We start from the raw sequence: 18,621 nt of genomic DNA, 5'->3' as shown, positions 1-18,621 counted from the left end.
AACAGTGAGAAGGAAAAACTCCCTTTTAACAGGAAGAAACCTCTGGCTGAACCAGGCTCAGGCAGGGGCAGCGATCCTTGCCATGCCTCGTTGGGGGTGAGGTTTAGGATTATAGTCCTTAATTTTGCAATATTGAATATTATTGTGTAAAATATCTTCTACAAAAGAAAAAAATGACACAAAAACAAAGCAAAAATGAGCAGGAAATGACAACAGAAGCATCTCAAGCTATAGCAGCATGCATTCTCTAAACTGAATGTGCGTGTTTTAACATAAATAATGCCCTGAAAGAGTTCCTGTAAGGGCCATAATACAAACTTTTTTGTAATATTTTGTCATTTGTGCTTATTCATACTCTTCTACTGACTTATTACGTCCATGCTGCAACCTGCGGGTTGTCTTGTTTACTTTTCGTTCTTTTTCCATCCTCCCTTTTTATTTCTTGTATTATCAATAACGAGTTTTCCTTGTGTATAAGCAATTTAAATAAATCTTGGCTTTTTCAGTTTATTTTGAAAATTATGACAGGATGTGGGGTTGGTTGTGGCTGGCTTTACGCAGTATGTTGACGGGGAGCCTGAGCTCAGGTACAGCGCATCACACTCAGAGGGAAGAGAGAGAGAGGCAGAGGGAAGGATATTTATAGCCTAAAGCGAGGCTGCAGCGCAGAGATAAGGCTCGGAGCCAAGCCGCCGGCAGGCAGGGAGACAAGCTTAGGAAAACGAGGACGCGTCAAAATGAAACACTTCCTTACGGTTGTTATACTCGGGGCTGCGGTAGTCACCCTGGTCAGCGCGGCCAGTACCGACGGGGCGATCTCCTTCGAGTACCACCGCTATGAGGAGCTGCGGAAAGCGCTGGTGTCGGTGTGGCTGCAGTGTCCGACCATCACCCGCATCTATACCATCGGGGAGAGCTTCGAAGGCCGCGAGCTGCTGGTGCTAGAGATGTCCGACAATCCGGGGACGCACGAACCTGGTCAGTTTTACGCAAACACAAAGTCTGTTTCACACCGAACGCGCGGGACCATCACCATCCCCACTCCCTTTGTCCCTGCTTTCTGTCGTGGAATGAACTAATATAAATCCATTACCACCCGCTGGGATAACACAAATACATTATGCACTATTGCGCATAGCAGCAGTTTGGCTATGCCCTCATTTGTGTGTGTGTGTGTGTGTGTGTGTAAAGGTTATAGAAAAATGACTTGTGTCCCCGAGATAACAGCAGAGGAGGAGCGCAGGTGGGTCGTGCTGTGCGTAAAGGGGCGAGCGAGGGCCCCGCTGCATCAGTTCTGATGAATCTAGATAGTGGGATCAGCCGTGCAAAGCCGCCATTTTGCTGATTGATAATGATCTCTTTGCGCTTATCCCGATTCGTGATTCTTAGAAAACACCACAGATCGTGCCGTGACCTATTTGGAGGTGTTTCGAATTAGCCTTTCCAGCTTAAAAAGGAAGTTCAATTCAAAGGAAGGAGGCTTTGACTTAAATGGACCCATTAGTCATTAGCAGGGCTCTACAGTCATTATCATTACATCCCTATCTGCTTCAGTGCTCTGTACTATTTACTGGATGAAACAACAGATGATGAGTTTTACTGATGCGGTGCATTAGGCAAAACAACTACAGATGTGGTTAACCGCGTTTTAGATGCAATCCACCTTCTCCTTTTGCCAAATTTTCCTCTCCTAGATGGGAAACTTCCATTTTGGGAGGAAAGCTGCATCTTCAGACTCATCAGATGGCTTTCCAAAATATTTTAAATACAGAGGGTGTTTGTTCCAGGGCCCCAAATGATCATAAGCTCTGTGGAAAAACGGCCGTGGTTAAATTTCCCCGGAATATGAGCCTATGCTTTCTTGGAAGGATGTCACTGAAACAATCTTTGGTTTCTTTATTTATTTTTAATCTTTTAGCTCTCTTTTTAAAATGCCAGACTTGGAATCCATGTCTTCATTTGTATATATGATGGTAAACATTAAAAACACCAATCCCTAACTGAGCATTGGCTTGTTTTTCACATACATTAGTAATAAACTCCTTTTATCATTTTGACCTCTTAATCCAAACCTCACTGCTGACCCGCTCAGACTCATTGGGGTGCTTTAAGTATGGAAACAGTGAGAGGTACACTGCTGGTCCAACCCTAGCCTGTAGTTTATTTAACCTTTAATGAACATTTGGGAATGGTTTAGTGATTCCTAGCCAGCTCTCTCCAAATGGGAGCTTTAGCCATGATCTACTGCAGGAAATAATTAATTTCATTTCAGTAATCCTGAGCTAGAGTTTTCAAAGGAAAGCGGAAACTCGTTATATTGTAGCACAAAGGTAATATTTTGTGGGATTTATTTGTGTGGAGAGGTGTATCTTTTCTATGGGTGTATTTTTGCGTCGTTAATGGTGCACCACAGGTTTGGTGTGCCACTCCGCTCACATGGTCACAGAGTCTAATGACCATACATACTAAATAAGTCTGTAATAGTCCAGTGGGCGTACGCAGGCATGAGTCACAGTAGCGAGCCGTTATTACTACCAGATGAGTTTCCAAGCCGCTACTTCGCTAAACAGGGCTGGGGCCTCCCCTCCTCCTTCAGCCTTTTCCTTTTCCTCCCTTTCCTCCTCTCCCTCTGCATCTCTGCCGAGCAAAACATCCACAGAGGGCAGGAGCACGATGAAACAGAGAAGCGCAGAGGGAGAGGAGCTCCAGATGGGGCAGAGCAGAGTAAGAGGAGGGAACTGCGGATGTGTGACAAGAAGGATAAAACTCAAGCTTCCTTTAAGGCGTCCTGCTCATATTTTATTTGAGCCTGCAGTGTGTTCGAGCTAAGGTGGAGCCAAAATAGCTGTTGCCGGGGCAACAGATCGGCTTAGTGCACTGAGCCGACTAGCGGCTCGTGGTTGGCTGGCTGACTGTCTGGCTCAGGGAAGACCATGGTGATGGTTCTGAGCGGATGCATCTGTCAGTAAGCAGCCATCTGTCATGCGGTGCGGCACTGGACCTGCCTGTAGTCATAAATACTTGTAACACATTAGTATACATTCAGTGCCCATAGTGTGGATGGAGTCTGGATCAGCAGGTCTTTCTATATTTTCAATGGGTCACATTCTCACTCACCAAAACAGACCCCCGAACCCAAATTAGTGCCTGGTTTGCTCTCATTGATTTTGTTTCTCGCCTTTATGTTTGGTTATGTTGCTGGTGAAAAAAAAATCTGTAGCTGACAGCAATGCCTTCCCAGGAAACGAATGAACTCAGCAGAACACGAGGCAGCTAAGACCCACATATTTTCCTGCAGCAGTTTGTTGTCAACAAATCTTTTTAAAAAAAGGAGAGTGAGTAATGGACTGGGGTGTGCCAGGTGGACAGACACATGATTCAAACAAACAATACTGCACTGATTCCGCTGGATGTGCAGGTCTGCCTAGACACTTGTTATCTGACAAGCTTACCATTAAAAAGGGGTAAATGTTGCGTTTCCTGATTCTTTCTGCTGTCCACGGTGATACGACATCACAGGGCAGCGCTTCAGACCTGTTTCGAGTGCCATATATATGCGCTTTCAGCTTGGCATTTCCTTTAACATTGTATGATGGCATGAAAAGTTCAGGACTAGGCTTTTCATGGCTGAAACTACTTGGCATGATATGATACTTGAAAAGGAAACAGGAAGAGTGAAATGATTTGAGGAAAATGGCGTGTTATTCATTTACCGTTGACACCAGCCTGCCAGAAAGTGATCACATGTAGGCTTTTTTAAAAAAAAGTCAAGTATTTTCATTTTTATGTATTCAGGTAGATTCATCATATGCCACTTCTCCACCATCCACCTTTTAAAAGGGAAACTGCTGCATTAAATCTGTCTGAATATAGTTAGGCTACTACCACGGCTTAAACTGTACATAAGAAACACGTGAATGTCCCTCAAAGTGCACATTATGTACTTTTGATACTCAAGGAGCCATTTGAGGATTGTTATTCAAACTAAAGGATTTGAATGCTTCCATCATTTGAAGGAGTCTGAATCTCACAGCTGGCTTATATTTAAGCTAAAAGCTTCTTTTCATCAGGGGAAATGAGGCTCTGGTTAAACTCTTTTGGCTCTCATGTCTGGAACCATTTACAATGTTTCTAACACCAGTAGGAGAAACCCTATATTGTAATATGCTTGGCTTTGTCTGAAGGTGAAAAAAATATGTCAGTATGAGGTACTGCTTGATCCAATCTGCTGTAGACCATCTCACGAGGTGGAAGATGTCATAAGACTGCACGGCCGTCTGTTTTATGATACGACAGTGAAAGTGTGAAATCCCCAGTGAGCACAGACTGAGATGCCCGGTTAAAGCATATAACAGGCAGACACACCGCTGAATATAACATATCAGATGACACTGGGTGTGTTGACTATAACCTGTCCTTTTCAATGCTACACGCTCCTGTTAGAAGACATTACGGTGGAGGGGAAGGGGATCTAAAATGAGGACATTTTGCTTCGTGTAGAGATGGTGAAAACAGCCGAGAGACAAGAGGTGCTGATGGGAAAAGGAGCTAAAAATGACAGGAATGATAATTGAAAAAACAGGAGCGTCACAGGAGTGCAAGTGTGATGAGGGTGAAGAAGAACACGGGGAGAATAAGGGAACAGCAGAAATGGAAAAAAATGGATGAAAGAAAGGCCAAGGCATCAGCCAGAGGTCATTCATTATACATCAGACACCCACAGCCATCTACCACCTCCTCCTCATTCTTCGCCTTCACTCTGCTCTGACATGTTTTTCCTCCATCTTCCACTGTCAGCTTTGCTTTTATTCTCACCCTTTCCTACACTTTTTTGTTCTTTGTTCCTTTTTTTTTCCTCTCTTGATATTTTATTTATTTTTTGTTTCTTCATTTGCAGTTTATTTTTGTGTGGCTTCACAGCCGACATGTAGGCACTTCTCTCCCATGTCTTCAATCGTGGAATCCTGAAAGATTTTGATGATGTCCATGTCCTAAAAACACAAAAATCAAAAAACCCAGTCTGCTTCTAACACTTGTCAGTTTCTGAGGTATGTACAGAAGAGCAGATCCTTTTTCTTTTTCCCTTTTGGCAGGCGTCGGTTATAAGCAACTATAGCTCCCACAGGCTGTGAGAGTGCTCTTTCAGGAGAGCACAGCCATTAATGTGTAAATGAGAGGCAAAAATTGCACAAGTTCTATGTTATAGACTACAAATGTAGAGGCTTTGAAATCTTGGACGTGAGTTGTTGTGTTCTGAAAACAGTTTCACAGGTTTTTAGAAAGGTGTTTAGACACCAGCAGAAACTGGTACATTCACGGGGGATAGGGGGAATCAAGCATTTACAGACTACAGCAGCGAATGAGCATCCGCATACCAAGAATTTTTTTATCGATGCCCATCCAAAAGAATCTAAAGCAAAGACTATAGATTAAAGATAATTGTAAGAATAAAAAATGACTTCATGTGGTAGAAATAAACTGAGCACTGGTGAGCTTTCTCTTGTCTTTGTCCATGTGTCTGTAATGTGAGCGTGTATATGAGTGTGTTTGTGTACCCAGGCACGAGACAGACGGACAGATGCGGAGTGAGAGTCTGTTTACTCGCTCTCCCAGTTCATTTATCTCCCTTAGAACCTGCCCCTGGCAGGGTTGCCACGACGACTGAGAGCGTGCTTAATGTGGTCATTCCCAAATGACGTTTGTAGCTGCAGCCATAATTACTCGGTCGCCTAGGAGACTTTAGTGCTGCTGATCATTTGTGACAAAGGTCGGAGGATGCATTGGATTTTGGCAGCGTCACATGTGTCATATTAACCTTTAGCAGCAGGGAGTGATTTAAAGTTAAAGAGCATTTGGAAACTCAAGTTTTTACTGAAGTTAAGTTGTGATATGTAAAATCCATGAAAACAGAGAAAGATGATGTGATGTTCTTCTTAATCAATTAGTTAGACTAAATTTTTAATGGTTTCATCTTCACCTCATTTGAATCACTGTAAAGTGAATCTGTTTTGGCTTTGGGATGTTTTCCACATGAAGGATGTGGCTGATCTGGACCTTTGTCATATTTTACATACTAGTAAAACCTGTTCAAATTAAATATTAACTGCTTTTGTGAGTATCATATGTGGACTACTTAAAACATGTATGTACAAAAGTCTTGCACCAACCCTTGTTTCTTCTTTTCAGTTCAGCTGAATTGAATTTATATACTGTAGCACCAGTTCAAAACAACAGGAGTCCAACTTTCTTTTAATAGTTCTTTTAATTTGTAATAGTTCTCCAGACTTTCTGAAAGTCTTTTAAAGTTCTTCTTTTGACATTAGCTGCTTTTTCACTCATTTTTAATCCAGTCCTTGTACCTGGCTATTTTCAGATGGATGAAGAATCAGATACATCTTTTGTTTGCTAAGCAACTTAACACTGATCTATGAATCACTGAAGCACAAAAAGGCACCTTAGTCAAGAGGTGAACCGGTGTTTACATGTACCAGATGACTTAGCAAACATCCAGTTTGAAATTGTATCCGAATGCACTTTGTTACTAGCAACCTATCAAAAAACCTCATCATCTGTTCTAATTTCAAAGATAACAGATGGAATTATGATTTTGATACACTATATAATACCATCAGAAAGGCATCTGAAGGTTAACAGCGTTATGACAATGATCCCAGTACATAAAAACCATACCTGGATAGAAAAAAAACACAGTCAAGGATTGGCCTCCCAGAGCCTGGTGCATTGTGGGATCATCTTGACAGAGAACAGAACAAAAGGCACCAAACATCCAAAGAAGAGCATCGAGTGTCCTTGAAGAAGCCTGGAAACTGTTCCTGAAGACTACTTAAAGAAGTTAGAAGAAAACTGCCAACGAGAGTTCAGGCTGTGTTGAGGAACAAATGTGGTCACACCACATATTCACTTTCAAGCTTTAAAATAAAAAGAAACAACGGATGAATTCACATAGGAATGTTTCCTGTTATGAACTAATGCTATCACAGGTGACGTCTTACATTTCAGAAGTGAAGGGTCTCAGCTACATCAGTTTCATATGTTGAAAAATCCACATTTGCAGTTTCATGTGTGAGCAGTTTTTTACGCGGGTGTCAGAGTTAAAGCTCATTCTGACCTTAACAGAAAAGAGGAATAGATTGAGAAATAAGGGGGAGGGTTTGCATGTGTAAAAACAGAACAGATGGAGCTGTTATGAAGTGTTAATGAGGGTGAATCTGCAAAAAAACATATGAAAACAAATGACAGGCGTACTCCTCATGTCACCTCATAACTAGCTACATGAGTCTGCACATATATGGGTTCTAAATAAACATGCACAGCTCTGTAGTCTGCATGCTAACATGGAGTTCAACAGCATAAAAGCGTGTTTCGTAAGGGAGACGGGAAATGTCTCACGATACTGAGCATCTGTTTAATAGCTTGAAACACAGTAACTCATTTTTTGGCTGAATGCAACATCAAAGTGTGTGTGTTTGAGTGTGTGTGCACATGCATATGGCAGCTCTGTCGGGCTTCTGAAGGCTGTAAAAACAAAAACATCCAGCAACGCCAGGACAGAAAGAGTTAATTGCAGGCTTGAAATCATTAGTAGCAACTGTGAGGAGATTCAAACATTTAAAAATAACCTGACTACCAGATGTGGCTGGGTGGTGTGTGTGTATTACTCACGCATGAAGCTGCTGGCGTTACTCTACAAATACATGAAGAGTACAGCCAAAATGGATTTAAAAAGTCTTGAAAGCATTTTATACAATAATTTAGTTGTAGAAGAATATATATAAGATACACAGAATAATAATAGTCATTATTCTTTAGTGGAAAAATAAGGACAACGAAATGACCCAATCAGGGTAGAAGGAAGAACAATAAAAACACAGTTCTCAGTAAAACCAGCACCCTGCAGCGATTTGGCTTCAGCACACTTGGATACTCGCTTGCTTTTCAACATCTGCCATTCTCAAACTACATTTTATAACTTGTAACCGATCTGAACAAAAGACTTTGTTCTCGTGCAGCCGCAGAAAGCCATTAATCTTCGATTCATAGCCAATCAAAGAATGTTTACAGCTCGCTGCAGCTCATACGTTTTCTTCTTTGTCATTTTGTTAAAGGGCTTTAAATAGGTCCAATTTCAAACTTGTCCGTGTTTTGTATATATTTGTATAGATGAAGAGCCTAATTAGTATCTAAAACAGATGGTGGGATCATGTGGGTTTATTACAAGGCAAATTCACTGGGCTCAAGACAGAAATAGCTTTTAGATATGAAAGCAAGATCACCTTTGATAAAGAAAAGCAGATGCAGTTTTTCTACCCACGCACTGACGTGGCCAATAACAGTAAATCCACCAAATGGTACAGTGTATATTTTTAGATAAATACAAAGAAAGGAACCAAATTTAGAATCAACTCAGATCCAAGGTTCTCAAAAACAGGACAGGATGTTGAAATGTGCAAAACATAATCAGGATATCAGACTACGACCCTGGTGCAATACAGTAATATGTGTATTAAACACAGACGTTCAGTGAGCAAGGATAAAAGTACATTTCTTAAAGATTTGTCATCCAGTCACACAGGTCTAGATGCTGACTGGTAACTGTTCAGTGAGGACTAATGTGTATCCCCTGATCATTTGGTGAGGGGTGAAATTGCTCTACCAAAAATCATCTTGCGTTGAGGCAATGTTGCCTGCAAACACTCAGCATTTACTTTTCGAGCTGTAGGGAAAAATTAGAAAAACTGACACAAAGCAGAAACATAAGCCGTCCACCTTCACAGTTAAAGTTGCATCTTTTTGGTCTCAGTGGTAAGCACAACTTTTACTTTTTCTTTCTTTTTTTTAAATACTGCTTAATAAGTTGTTGGTGAGTGTTTGCAGACAAGGTGGCAAGTTTCCATGACAACTACAAGTGACCAGTACACAGTTTTTACTGTTGACAAATCCATTATTTGCAAAACATAAATGTTTTAAAAATCTGAAATGTAACTGATAACAAATGAGTGGCTGCGGCTCTGGAGGTAAGCAGGTCATCTAATAATCGCCAGGGTTGGTGGTTTGATCCTTGGCTGTTACAGTCTGCATGCCAAACTGTCCTCATCAGATTGTGAATGCGTGTGAATGTTACAAAGAAGGAAAAAAGTGCTCGTATGATTGTGTGTGTGTGAACGAGACTTGTTGTTTGAAGTGCTTTGAGTGGAAAAGTTGAAATAAGAAGCAGTCCATTTGCCATTTACCCACTTTTCTGGTGATCTGAAGAGCTCACTGTGGTGAAGATTGGCTTGTAAAACCTTTAAAAGCTTTTGAAAAAAATCCAAAATTAGATTGGCATTTGAACCTGCCATGTACGGCCTACTGCCTCATTTCAGACAAACACCTTCATATTTAATAGACGTAAACGACGTAATAATAAAATACTATCCCCAAGTGTAAAATACACTGATAATTTGGTAACTGGAATGACTTTAAGTGACTTTGTTAATTAGTAGGTTTTAATCAATCATCAGTAATCATAGTTGGTGACTGTTAATCAGTGATTTGGGGAATTAATTTTGGTGTTTTGAGTTAAATTCTCTCTCAAACCCATCATCAGCAGGCTCCTCGGTGCCACGTGTCTGACAGAACAGTGTGTGACACAGTCGCTGCTTAATCCACTGTGTCTCTCTCATTATTGTCCAGAGGAGCACTGGGCTCGACGTTTGATACGATGTAACCTTTCTGTTGATGAGTCAGTGTGTTCGTCACTCCTCGAGCGTGGACGTCCTCTGTGTCCACGATAACTTCTATAACAAATCATAATGCGACCTGTTTGGTCCCGAGGAGATAACAGATTGTTTCCATGATGGTTTCCCGCTATAGTGTCGATGTGGCCAGCTGTATGTGTGCATTTTTTTCTTTTTGTGAGATTACGTGAGAGTGGTTTATGCTGATTCATTGTCAGCTTTGTCAAATCCTCCTCCTTTGTGAGATGTGTGTTCAGTTCTGCCTCTCGGCCAAAAACCTGCTCTTCACAACAGGGATGGTTACATTATGTCCAGTCACAGTTACGTCTGTGTGACAGTGACTCAACAGGAGCCTTCTGGTTTCTTGCAGGTGAGCCTGAGTTTAAATACATCGCCAACATGCATGGCAACGAGGCGGTGGGCAGAGAGCTGCTCATCTACCTGGCTCAGTACCTGTGCAACCAGTACCAGCAGGGCAACGAGACCATCATCGATCTCATCCACAACACCCGCATCCACCTCATGCCGTCAATGAACCCCGACGGCTTTGAGAAAGCCGCCTCACAGGTGAAGAAACAGCACGTAAAAATCACTTTTTGAACTTTACGTCTGGACAGTTTAAGCTTGCAGCCCTGCAAACAGTCATTTAGGAACCACAAGTCTTTAAATTACACCTACACAGCAAGAGCAGCATCTATTAAAGCTCCAGACACTGTCTTTTAATCTGTCCCCATCTCATTTCTGTTTACTGTGCAGCCCGGAGAGATTAAGGACTGGTTTGTGGGCCGCAGTAATGCGCAGGGGGTGGATCTAAATCGTAACTTCCCTGATCTGGACCGCATCATCTACATCAACGAGCGGGAAGGCGGAGCCAACAACCACCTGCTGCAGAACATGAAGAAGGCTGTGGATGAAAACACCAAGGTAAAACAAACTGACTTACTGATTACAGGATAAGGTGGCCGTTATTTCTTACTTACCATGAAAAGACTGAAGTAGCAATAATAATGCTAAGACTCAAATGTTTGAGTCTTATTCACCCTTTCTGTGTCACTCAGAAACAAGCTAATTCAAGCTATGTAATAAATATGCTTATATAAGTTCATTAATAAATGATATTAACATTGAGAACTTTATTTTAAATATTTTTAAGAAATGTTGCACAGAAAGGAATAAATAGTCCATTTGCTCTGGTCTGTTTTCATGTGTGGATTGCTGAACATCTGTGGGTATCTACGGGACATTTACAGTAGAAGGATGAAAAATGTGAGGTTGAACCAAAGCTGCTATAATCAAAAGTGTATAATATAACAAAGCTAGTAAATGAATGGCTAAATGAAGGGTTGCCAGCTCAGTGGGGAATCAAAATCCCCCCAAAATTGACCCTTGGTATAGTGGGGTGTCCACTGTGTGTGTGTGTGTGTGTGTGTGTGTGTGTGTGTGTGTGTGTGTGTGTGTGTGTGTGTGTGTGTGTGTGTGTGGCATTTTTTGTGTGTGCATGTGCAGAAATGATGAATTGATAACTAGCAATTCAAAAATGGCATTTTCATTTATTATTACCCCTTTCATGTTCATTCATCAAAAGTAACCAAATTTGATGGGAAATCCTTTGAATATTAAGTAATTTGATTACTTGTAAATTCTAATTTTGTGACATACGTACATGAAATTTAATGGAATCTAATCAAATTAAATTGACTTGACTGGCATGCATTCAGTTTATACCAAGCATATTTTCCTTTATGATTAATCAGTTGAATAAATACAACTTTGATTTGATATATTTCAACTGCATTTTATTCAAAATTATTGTACCATGTTTATTGAGGGTCAAGAATCCTTTTTTTGAGTTTGTGTAGGTCGAAGGTGATATTGCTTTAGACATTTATTATCTAAACATTATTGTAATTGTAATTTTTTTAATGTTTCACATTTGCAGCTGGCTCCAGAGACCAAGGCTGTGATCCACTGGATCATGGACATCCCCTTCGTCCTCTCGGCAAACCTGCATGGAGGAGACGTTGTGGCCAACTATCCATATGATGAAACCCGCACTGGTACACACACACACACACACACACACACACACACACACACACACACACACACACACACACACACACAGTATAAGGACATTTATATCACATTTTAGAGTCCATTTGAGTTTTATTGAAGCCTATTCCCTCCACTGAAAAGAAAAAAACATTATAAAACACTGGCGCTGCTCTTCATCATCATCATCGTCGCAGATATGATTCCTGATGATGCGACCCAAATATCCACATTTAAAACTTCCCAAACAGAGCAAGTGAAGTTTTTGCTTCGCCTTTAGTAGAAGAGATCACTCCCACACCTGTTTTTCCTGTTTGGGTTGTTAAACTGTATGTAAACTGTTCCTTTCTTTCATGTGAGGATGTTTATCAAGATAAATATTTGAACCGTTTATGTAACAGCAAACATTTTAGTCCCTTTTCTTTAGAATGCCGTAAATTTGATTTAAATCAGATGGAAAATCTTTCCACCGGCTGGTTCCTCTGCGTCATCGCTCAAAGCAAACAAAATGTGTTGAGCAGGCACACGTTTTCTGCTAACACTTCATCATAGCCGCTCTCTAAATGGCGAGCGCTTGTTTGTTCTCTTTCCTCTCATTAAGGATCCACGCATGAGTACAGCGCCAGTCCGGATGATGTGATGTTCAAGTCTTTGGCTAGAGCCTACTCCATGTATAACCCCGTCATGTCCGATCCTCACCGAGCCCCGTGTCGCAAGAACGATGACGACTCCAGCTTCAAAGACGGCATCACTAACGGCGGGGCCTGGTACAGTGTGCCTGGAGGTAAGAGGCAACTAAAGCATACCTCTCAATAAGGACTTTCTCCCTTGATTGCTCAGTATGGCCAAGCCACCAGCTCTCAGAAGAGTCCTGGTTGCGCCAAACCTCTTCCATCTGAGGCGTCTGTGCTCATGGGAACTCTGATGCAGCAGAAAAGTTTTTGTAGGCTTCCCCAGATCTGGGCTTTGCAACAACCCTGTCTCTGAGCTCTCTAGGCTGTTAATTTGAGCTCACAGTTTTTGCTGTGATATGCATTGTCAGCCACGAGGCCTTCTATAGAGAGGCAATTAAATTTACCACAGGTGGACTTCAGTCAAGGCGTAGAAATGTCTCAGCAACGGTCAAGAGAAACTGGAGGGATTGAGCTAATATGTTTTTTTGCAATAGGCTTGAATTCTTATGTAGATGTTACCAAAAGCGGGCAGTATGGTGGCACAGTGGTTAGCACTGTTGCCTCACAGCAAGAAGGTCCTGAGTTCAATTGCACCATCAGGTCTTTCTTTCTGTGTGCAGTTTCCATGTTCTCCCTGTGCTTGCGTGGGTTCTCTTGAGGTACTCTGCCTTCCTCCCACAGTCCAAAGACATGCAGTTATTGGGGTTAGGTTAACTGGTTATTCTAAATTGCCCATAGGTGTGAATGTCTGTCTGTATGAGTTAGCCGTGCGACAGACTGGTGACCTGCCCAGGGTGTACCCTGGCTCTCACCCTAAGACTGCTGGGATAGGCTCCAGTGTGCCCGCAACCCTGAAAAGCCAAAGAGAATGGAAGGATGTTACAAAAATTCTGTTTTCAGTTTGTCCGTATGGAGTAGTGTGTGTAGATTAATGAGGAAAAAAAGAATTGATGGCATCATGCTGCAACATAACAAAACTGAACAAGGTGACGTGGGTGTGAAGACTTTCTCAAGTCACTGTATTTAACTATGTATATTGTTTTCAGGTAAATGGTTAACCCATTTTCAAATATATAATCCTGAATTCTGTTGACTTTTTCGGTTTTGCTTTCTTTCTCTCTGCGGTTTACAGGAATGCAGGATTTCAACTATCTCAGCAGCAACAGTTTCGAGATCACTCTGGAGCTCAGCTGCGACAAGTTCCCCAATGAGGAAACGCTGAAGAGCTACTGGGAGCAGAACCGCAACTCGCTCGTCAACTACATCGAGCAGGTAGGCAGGACTCTAAATACAGATGCCATAAATCACGGTTTGCAGTCTCTTCCATTTGCACAGCTGACCCAGAGACAATACCAATGCTTGCAATCTCAAGTCTATAAGTGCTAATGCTTGAAATAAACTGCAAAATGTGTCATCTATAAGGGCAAAATTGACCTTCACAGTCACAACATATTTTCAGATCATAGGTTGGATCTGGCAGGATTTATGTGACTAATTCTGCTAATGGAGGTGAAAGAATCGTGACTTTGATGGTAAAAAGGAACCACATAATCGGACACGTAATGCAGCCTCACGCCGTCAGAGTTGCAACTGCCCATCCAGACGTCAGACACTAATTTGTGGTGATGCCACTTCTTCCTTTGTTTGCTCACAAGAGATTGCTCAACCAGAAAAAGCTCTATATTTATTAAATGCTCAATGCTCTGCTGAGGACACTGTTACATTACATCTTCTCCACCAAAAACGAACAAATCTTTTACACCTGAAAAAATGCTGCCATCAGTCCTAGAGGGAACATGTTCTTCACGTGTCAATGTGCGCATTGTGTGCAGGTTCACCGTGGTGTTAAGGGCTTTATCCGTGACCTTCAGGGCAACCCTATTTCCAATGCCACTGTATCTGTGGAGGGTATTGACCATGACATCACCACAGGTAAATTCACACAATTCACAAAGCACAAGTGCTATCACAGCTTTTGCTTGCTCCATGTGAGAAATATAACGGAGAGATGGTGCAATGCCTCCATCTCGTGGATAGTGTGGGTACTGCAGTTGTTGCTCGGAGCTGCTCTGAGCATCAGTGTGTTGGTTAAACACATTTTAATAAGACAATCTGTATTTTATAGCCAAAGATGGAGACTATTGGCGCCTACTGGCTCCAGGAAACTACAAAGTGGCAGCCTCTGCCCCTGGATACCTGACTGTCATCAAGAAGGTGGCTGTACCCTACAGCCCTGCAACCAGGGTAAGACACACAAACAAATGACCCATCACATTCCCTGTGGGGTCCTTTATCTTTCCAGAAGGTAACCTGAGTGGAAGTTTCCCAGCCATATTTTCTGGATCTCTAAACCCTACACCTATATGAAAATATACAATCTAGAATAAGTCACTGAACCTTGGTCCCTCCAGCAGACACCACAAACACATCAGATGCTGGATGTCTGACTAATGTTGGCACCGCCTACGTAATAATGTAAGGTCTCGGTTGAAGTGTCTGTTCACAATAAGCCACTAAACGTTTAACAGCTGTTAAGTGCTTAGTATGAGTAACAAAGGGAGGAGAGTTTGTTCACTCAGAAGCCCTCATGTCAAGCTGCATAGGACGGAATTTGTAGGGCAGAATTTTTAAAGTCTGCAAGCTACCAAGTGAGTCTGCAGCAGAAAAATGATTATGAGTATTTAAACTGAATTCTATTCAAAATCAGTCTGGATTGCATATTCTTGATAAAAGATATCAGAGTCTCTATTTTTTTCTTCTTACCAGCCCTGTTAACAATCTTAAGATTGCCCAGATTAATTTCTAGAGAACCAGTTGTTTTCCTGTCATGGAGGATGCTTTAGTTTATCAACTAATAGCTAAAGAATCTTTTCAAAGCTTCCAGTTGCATCACAGAGTCTTTATTATCAGATGGAATCAGTTCTGCTATTTTTGAACTTCTGCCCAGACTTTTCAGGACATTAAAAACAAGGACAAACAGATGAAAAAGCTGAAGTAATAACTGCACTAAACACTGCTGGAACTGTGCAAATTTTAAAAGAGAATGAATCGCGCACTGAAGGCACAGGAAAATGGCTACTTTTAGAGACCTTCATAGATTTCTTTTTGACATACAAGACATTTTTATCCTTTTTTCAGATGTCTGCGCTTATAGATTGCATTCGATTTTATTGCATATGTGCAATGACAGTAAAGATGTTATTATTATGTTGATATGGTCTCATATGGGGGGTCATGATAACCCTGTTAGTGTTTTAAGATAAGATCTGGTGTCAGTTGTAGTTTAATAGAATTGTCTTCCAACCGGCCCTGTCCCCTGTCCTGGTGCTGCTACATCGCTGTTCGATGCTGCGATCTGTTCTGAGTCAGTAAAAGCCTGGAGAGAGATCAAAGAAAGCAGTGATATTCATCTACATGTGGCCACCTGTAACTGTGGATTAAGTGCGATGACACCAACTGAGCTCAAGAAGTCTGTAGACGTGACAATAAACACAAAAAGGTTCTGCTATTCTTTATAGAGCAGGTTTGAGATGTATTTTTTTCATTTCCAAAAAACGAATACATATTTTACATATTGGAATTAAAGAATAGCAACAAAATATCCAGTATTGATTCCATCCTAATGCCTGCCTGTCGATACAATCAATGTTTGGATAGAGAAAATAGGAAAAAAAGCAACATTTGAATGAATGAATAGAAAAGTTTCTAGTTAAAGAACAACTTACAAAACCAACACATTAGCTCCAAAGTCCGTTGGATCCTCCTTGGTTCTCAGCTGCTGTATCTTGTGTGTCTCAGGTGGATTTTGAGCTGGAGTCCCTGATGGAGAGGAAGGAGGAGGAGCGGGAGGAGCTGATGGATTGGTGGAAGATGATGTCAGAGACACTGAACTTCTAACGATTTTGTCTCGCTGACGATCGGAGCATCCACAATTCGATGTAATATAGTCAACGTTCTGTGTGCCTGTCCGCTCTGAAAAAGAATATATTGTCTCTTCTTCTACTTCTTTCTTTTGATTGTGTTCTCTCCATTCTTACTTTAATTAATTTTGTTGTTTATTAATGTAAGAGTTTGCCTCACACTCCTGTAGATTGTTTGAATATCCTGCGCGCGCAGTGAAAGACAAAAGGAGGAATTTGCAGGCAACTTGCTGGCAGTGAGATTGGTCTTGACTTCCGTGGTATTGTGTTCTTTATCGTACACGTGATTGGTAACCATGGCACTCACCTATATATCCAATGAATGACTGACTGAGTAATAATGTATGTAAAAGATCTGTTTACATGGTTGCCACATGGCTCTGTCTATAAGTATTCATTTCCCCTCCTGTTTTAAATGTCTCTGTTTCTCCAGGCTTTAGTACCAATACATACACAACGCTACTACACACGAAACCTTCCAAGTCTGAGTAGCTGTAAACACACACTCTGATACTCGTGCTGTTTTTTTCCTGTAAAATAAAGCCGATGTCGCACTACGGTACTGAGATAATCAGGGACATTGAAAACACTGTAAAATCACTGTAAACATCATATTGTAAACAGTCTATACAGGCAAGCTAGTTTCCATATACGTTATTGATGTTACGATTTTTTTAAAACTGCAGCACAGCTTTGATTCCAGCACAAGATGAATGGTTATAATATTATAATATATACTGTATTTATGAACTAGGTATAGCAAGAAAAGTTTTTTTTGTAACTAAAAAAATATGAAGAACCACGATCATGACACTAATAAATCAGTCAACCCAAAGCCATTCCTTTGTATGTGCACTACACAGGAAATACTGTAAAACATAACGAAGGAAGATTCATGTTTACTGCAACATGAATCTTTTGAGTGGACAGTTGGCTGACTTACATGGATGCAGTTCACTTCATTTTAGAGCTCAGAAAGGATTTATTGAATGTATGGCTATGGAAATGGTTTAAACAATGTAAAGAATAAACAAATCAATAAAACTCCCCTCTTTATGTTGTCGAACTGCCGTCTGGTCTCTTTTGTTTCAGCTCTTTTTGGGTGAGAGCAACTGCAGTTGTTCACTTCTTAATGAGGCTGATGGATGGGAGCAAATGGGTAAGGCTAAAGCCTTTATTAGGTTTTCATTAAAAGCTCAAAATAGCCCCTCTATTTTGAGCTTTTTACTTTTTTACAGGGATAATTTGGAAAGCATTTGCTGTTTGCAAGGAAATGGAGAAACAGTCCCTAAAAATAGGCCCGATGGCGAGATGCCACAGTGGATTAGAGGGGAAACATTCAGCAGAAGTTTTGCATTAATGCCTCAAATCTGTTAACAAAGTCATTTTATTTATGGTTTCTTTATTTCCTCATGAGCAAAAGAATTTCACTTTATGATGTCAGCTCATCTAACAGCATATAGTTTTAGGTTTTCAGTGCTCACAGCTGTTGCCATAAGGTGTTGCTTACGGATGGTTGGAGAAGTTACCGCCTATAATTATAGCAAACACCCATCCGTGAAATGGTCATATAACAATCACTACTGCAAATTCTGACTTACCAAACCAAGTTTGATGTTCTGGTACAAGCACGTGCCTGTTTGATTATTGTATAAGAAGATGATGTTTGCATTTTAAACATTTTACAGCTCAAATAAGATGAGAATATAAAATTCTGATGTAGATTTCTATTCTGTTTGAGTGCAGCAACGCTGTGCATCTCTCTGACTTGGTAACCTTTTAGCCTTCTCTTTTTTTTATAGAAACAGCTCATTTCTGCATAAACTTAAACTTATGTTATAGTTTATGAATTTATTGGTAAAAAGCAAAAACAATTAAAAAAAAAAGGGAAGTAAGATCATTGCAGGAGCTTCTCGATCTTGTATACCAGCAGTATAGCAATGTTCAAACGAGTAAGAAAAAAGAAGTTTTATAAATCAGGATAATAAAAAAATGTTTAATTCAAAAGAAAATGATTTTGTTACATTCAGAATTTCTGTTAAACACTGAATGTAATTATTTTGTTTTTGTAAATATTTTATTAATATTAAGGTTGGTTACAGTGGACATCATCTCTAAATTGTGTTGGCATGGACTCAATTTCTGATGTCAGTTTGACTCTTCTAATCACTTTACATATATCGTTTTTTCCCCCTTGCACATTAATGCATAGTGCAGTGGATTCATGCAATTTTAGCA

The 18,621-nt window shown here is 40.7% G+C and overlaps 1 protein-coding gene across 1 annotated transcript; it reads left to right on the top strand.

The window, feature by feature from the left end:
* Nucleotides 1-583: 583 nt before the first annotated feature.
* cpe (carboxypeptidase E) lies at nt 584-17,449 on the top strand. The gene is made up of 9 exons (XM_085276470.1): nt 584-978; nt 10,108-10,304; nt 10,494-10,661; nt 11,677-11,794; nt 12,391-12,573; nt 13,596-13,735; nt 14,296-14,395; nt 14,589-14,707; nt 16,262-17,449. Exons 1-9 carry the CDS (start codon nt 738-740, stop codon nt 16,358-16,360), a joined length of 1,365 nt encoding a protein of 454 aa, XP_085132596.1. The 5' UTR covers nt 584-737; the 3' UTR covers nt 16,361-17,449.
* Nucleotides 17,450-18,621: the final 1,172 nt, after the last annotated feature.

The sequence above is a fragment of the Mchenga conophoros genome, linkage group LG6, assembly GCF_057382185.1.
Source record: "Mchenga conophoros isolate Kocher_MC1m ecotype Shallow Benthic linkage group LG6, M_conophoros_male_GT1.1, whole genome shotgun sequence".
NCBI classification, from domain to species: Eukaryota; Metazoa; Chordata; class Actinopteri; order Cichliformes; family Cichlidae; genus Mchenga; species Mchenga conophoros.
Note: the sequence above shows the minus strand (reverse complement) of the source record. Positions and strands in the feature narration are given on the sequence as shown.

Bases quoted from the DNA above. Each gene is read 5' to 3' on its own strand.
- cpe (XM_085276470.1), top strand. From the start codon at position 738: ATGAAACACTTCCTTACGGTTGTTATACTCGGGGCTGCGGTAGTCACC. The intron at 10,305-10,493 runs GTGAAGAAACAG...TTTACTGTGCAG, and splicing joins TTGAGAAAGCCGCCTCACAG to CCCGGAGAGATTAAGGACTG. The intron at 14,396-14,588 runs GTAAATTCACAC...TGTATTTTATAG, and splicing joins TGACCATGACATCACCACAG to CCAAAGATGGAGACTATTGG.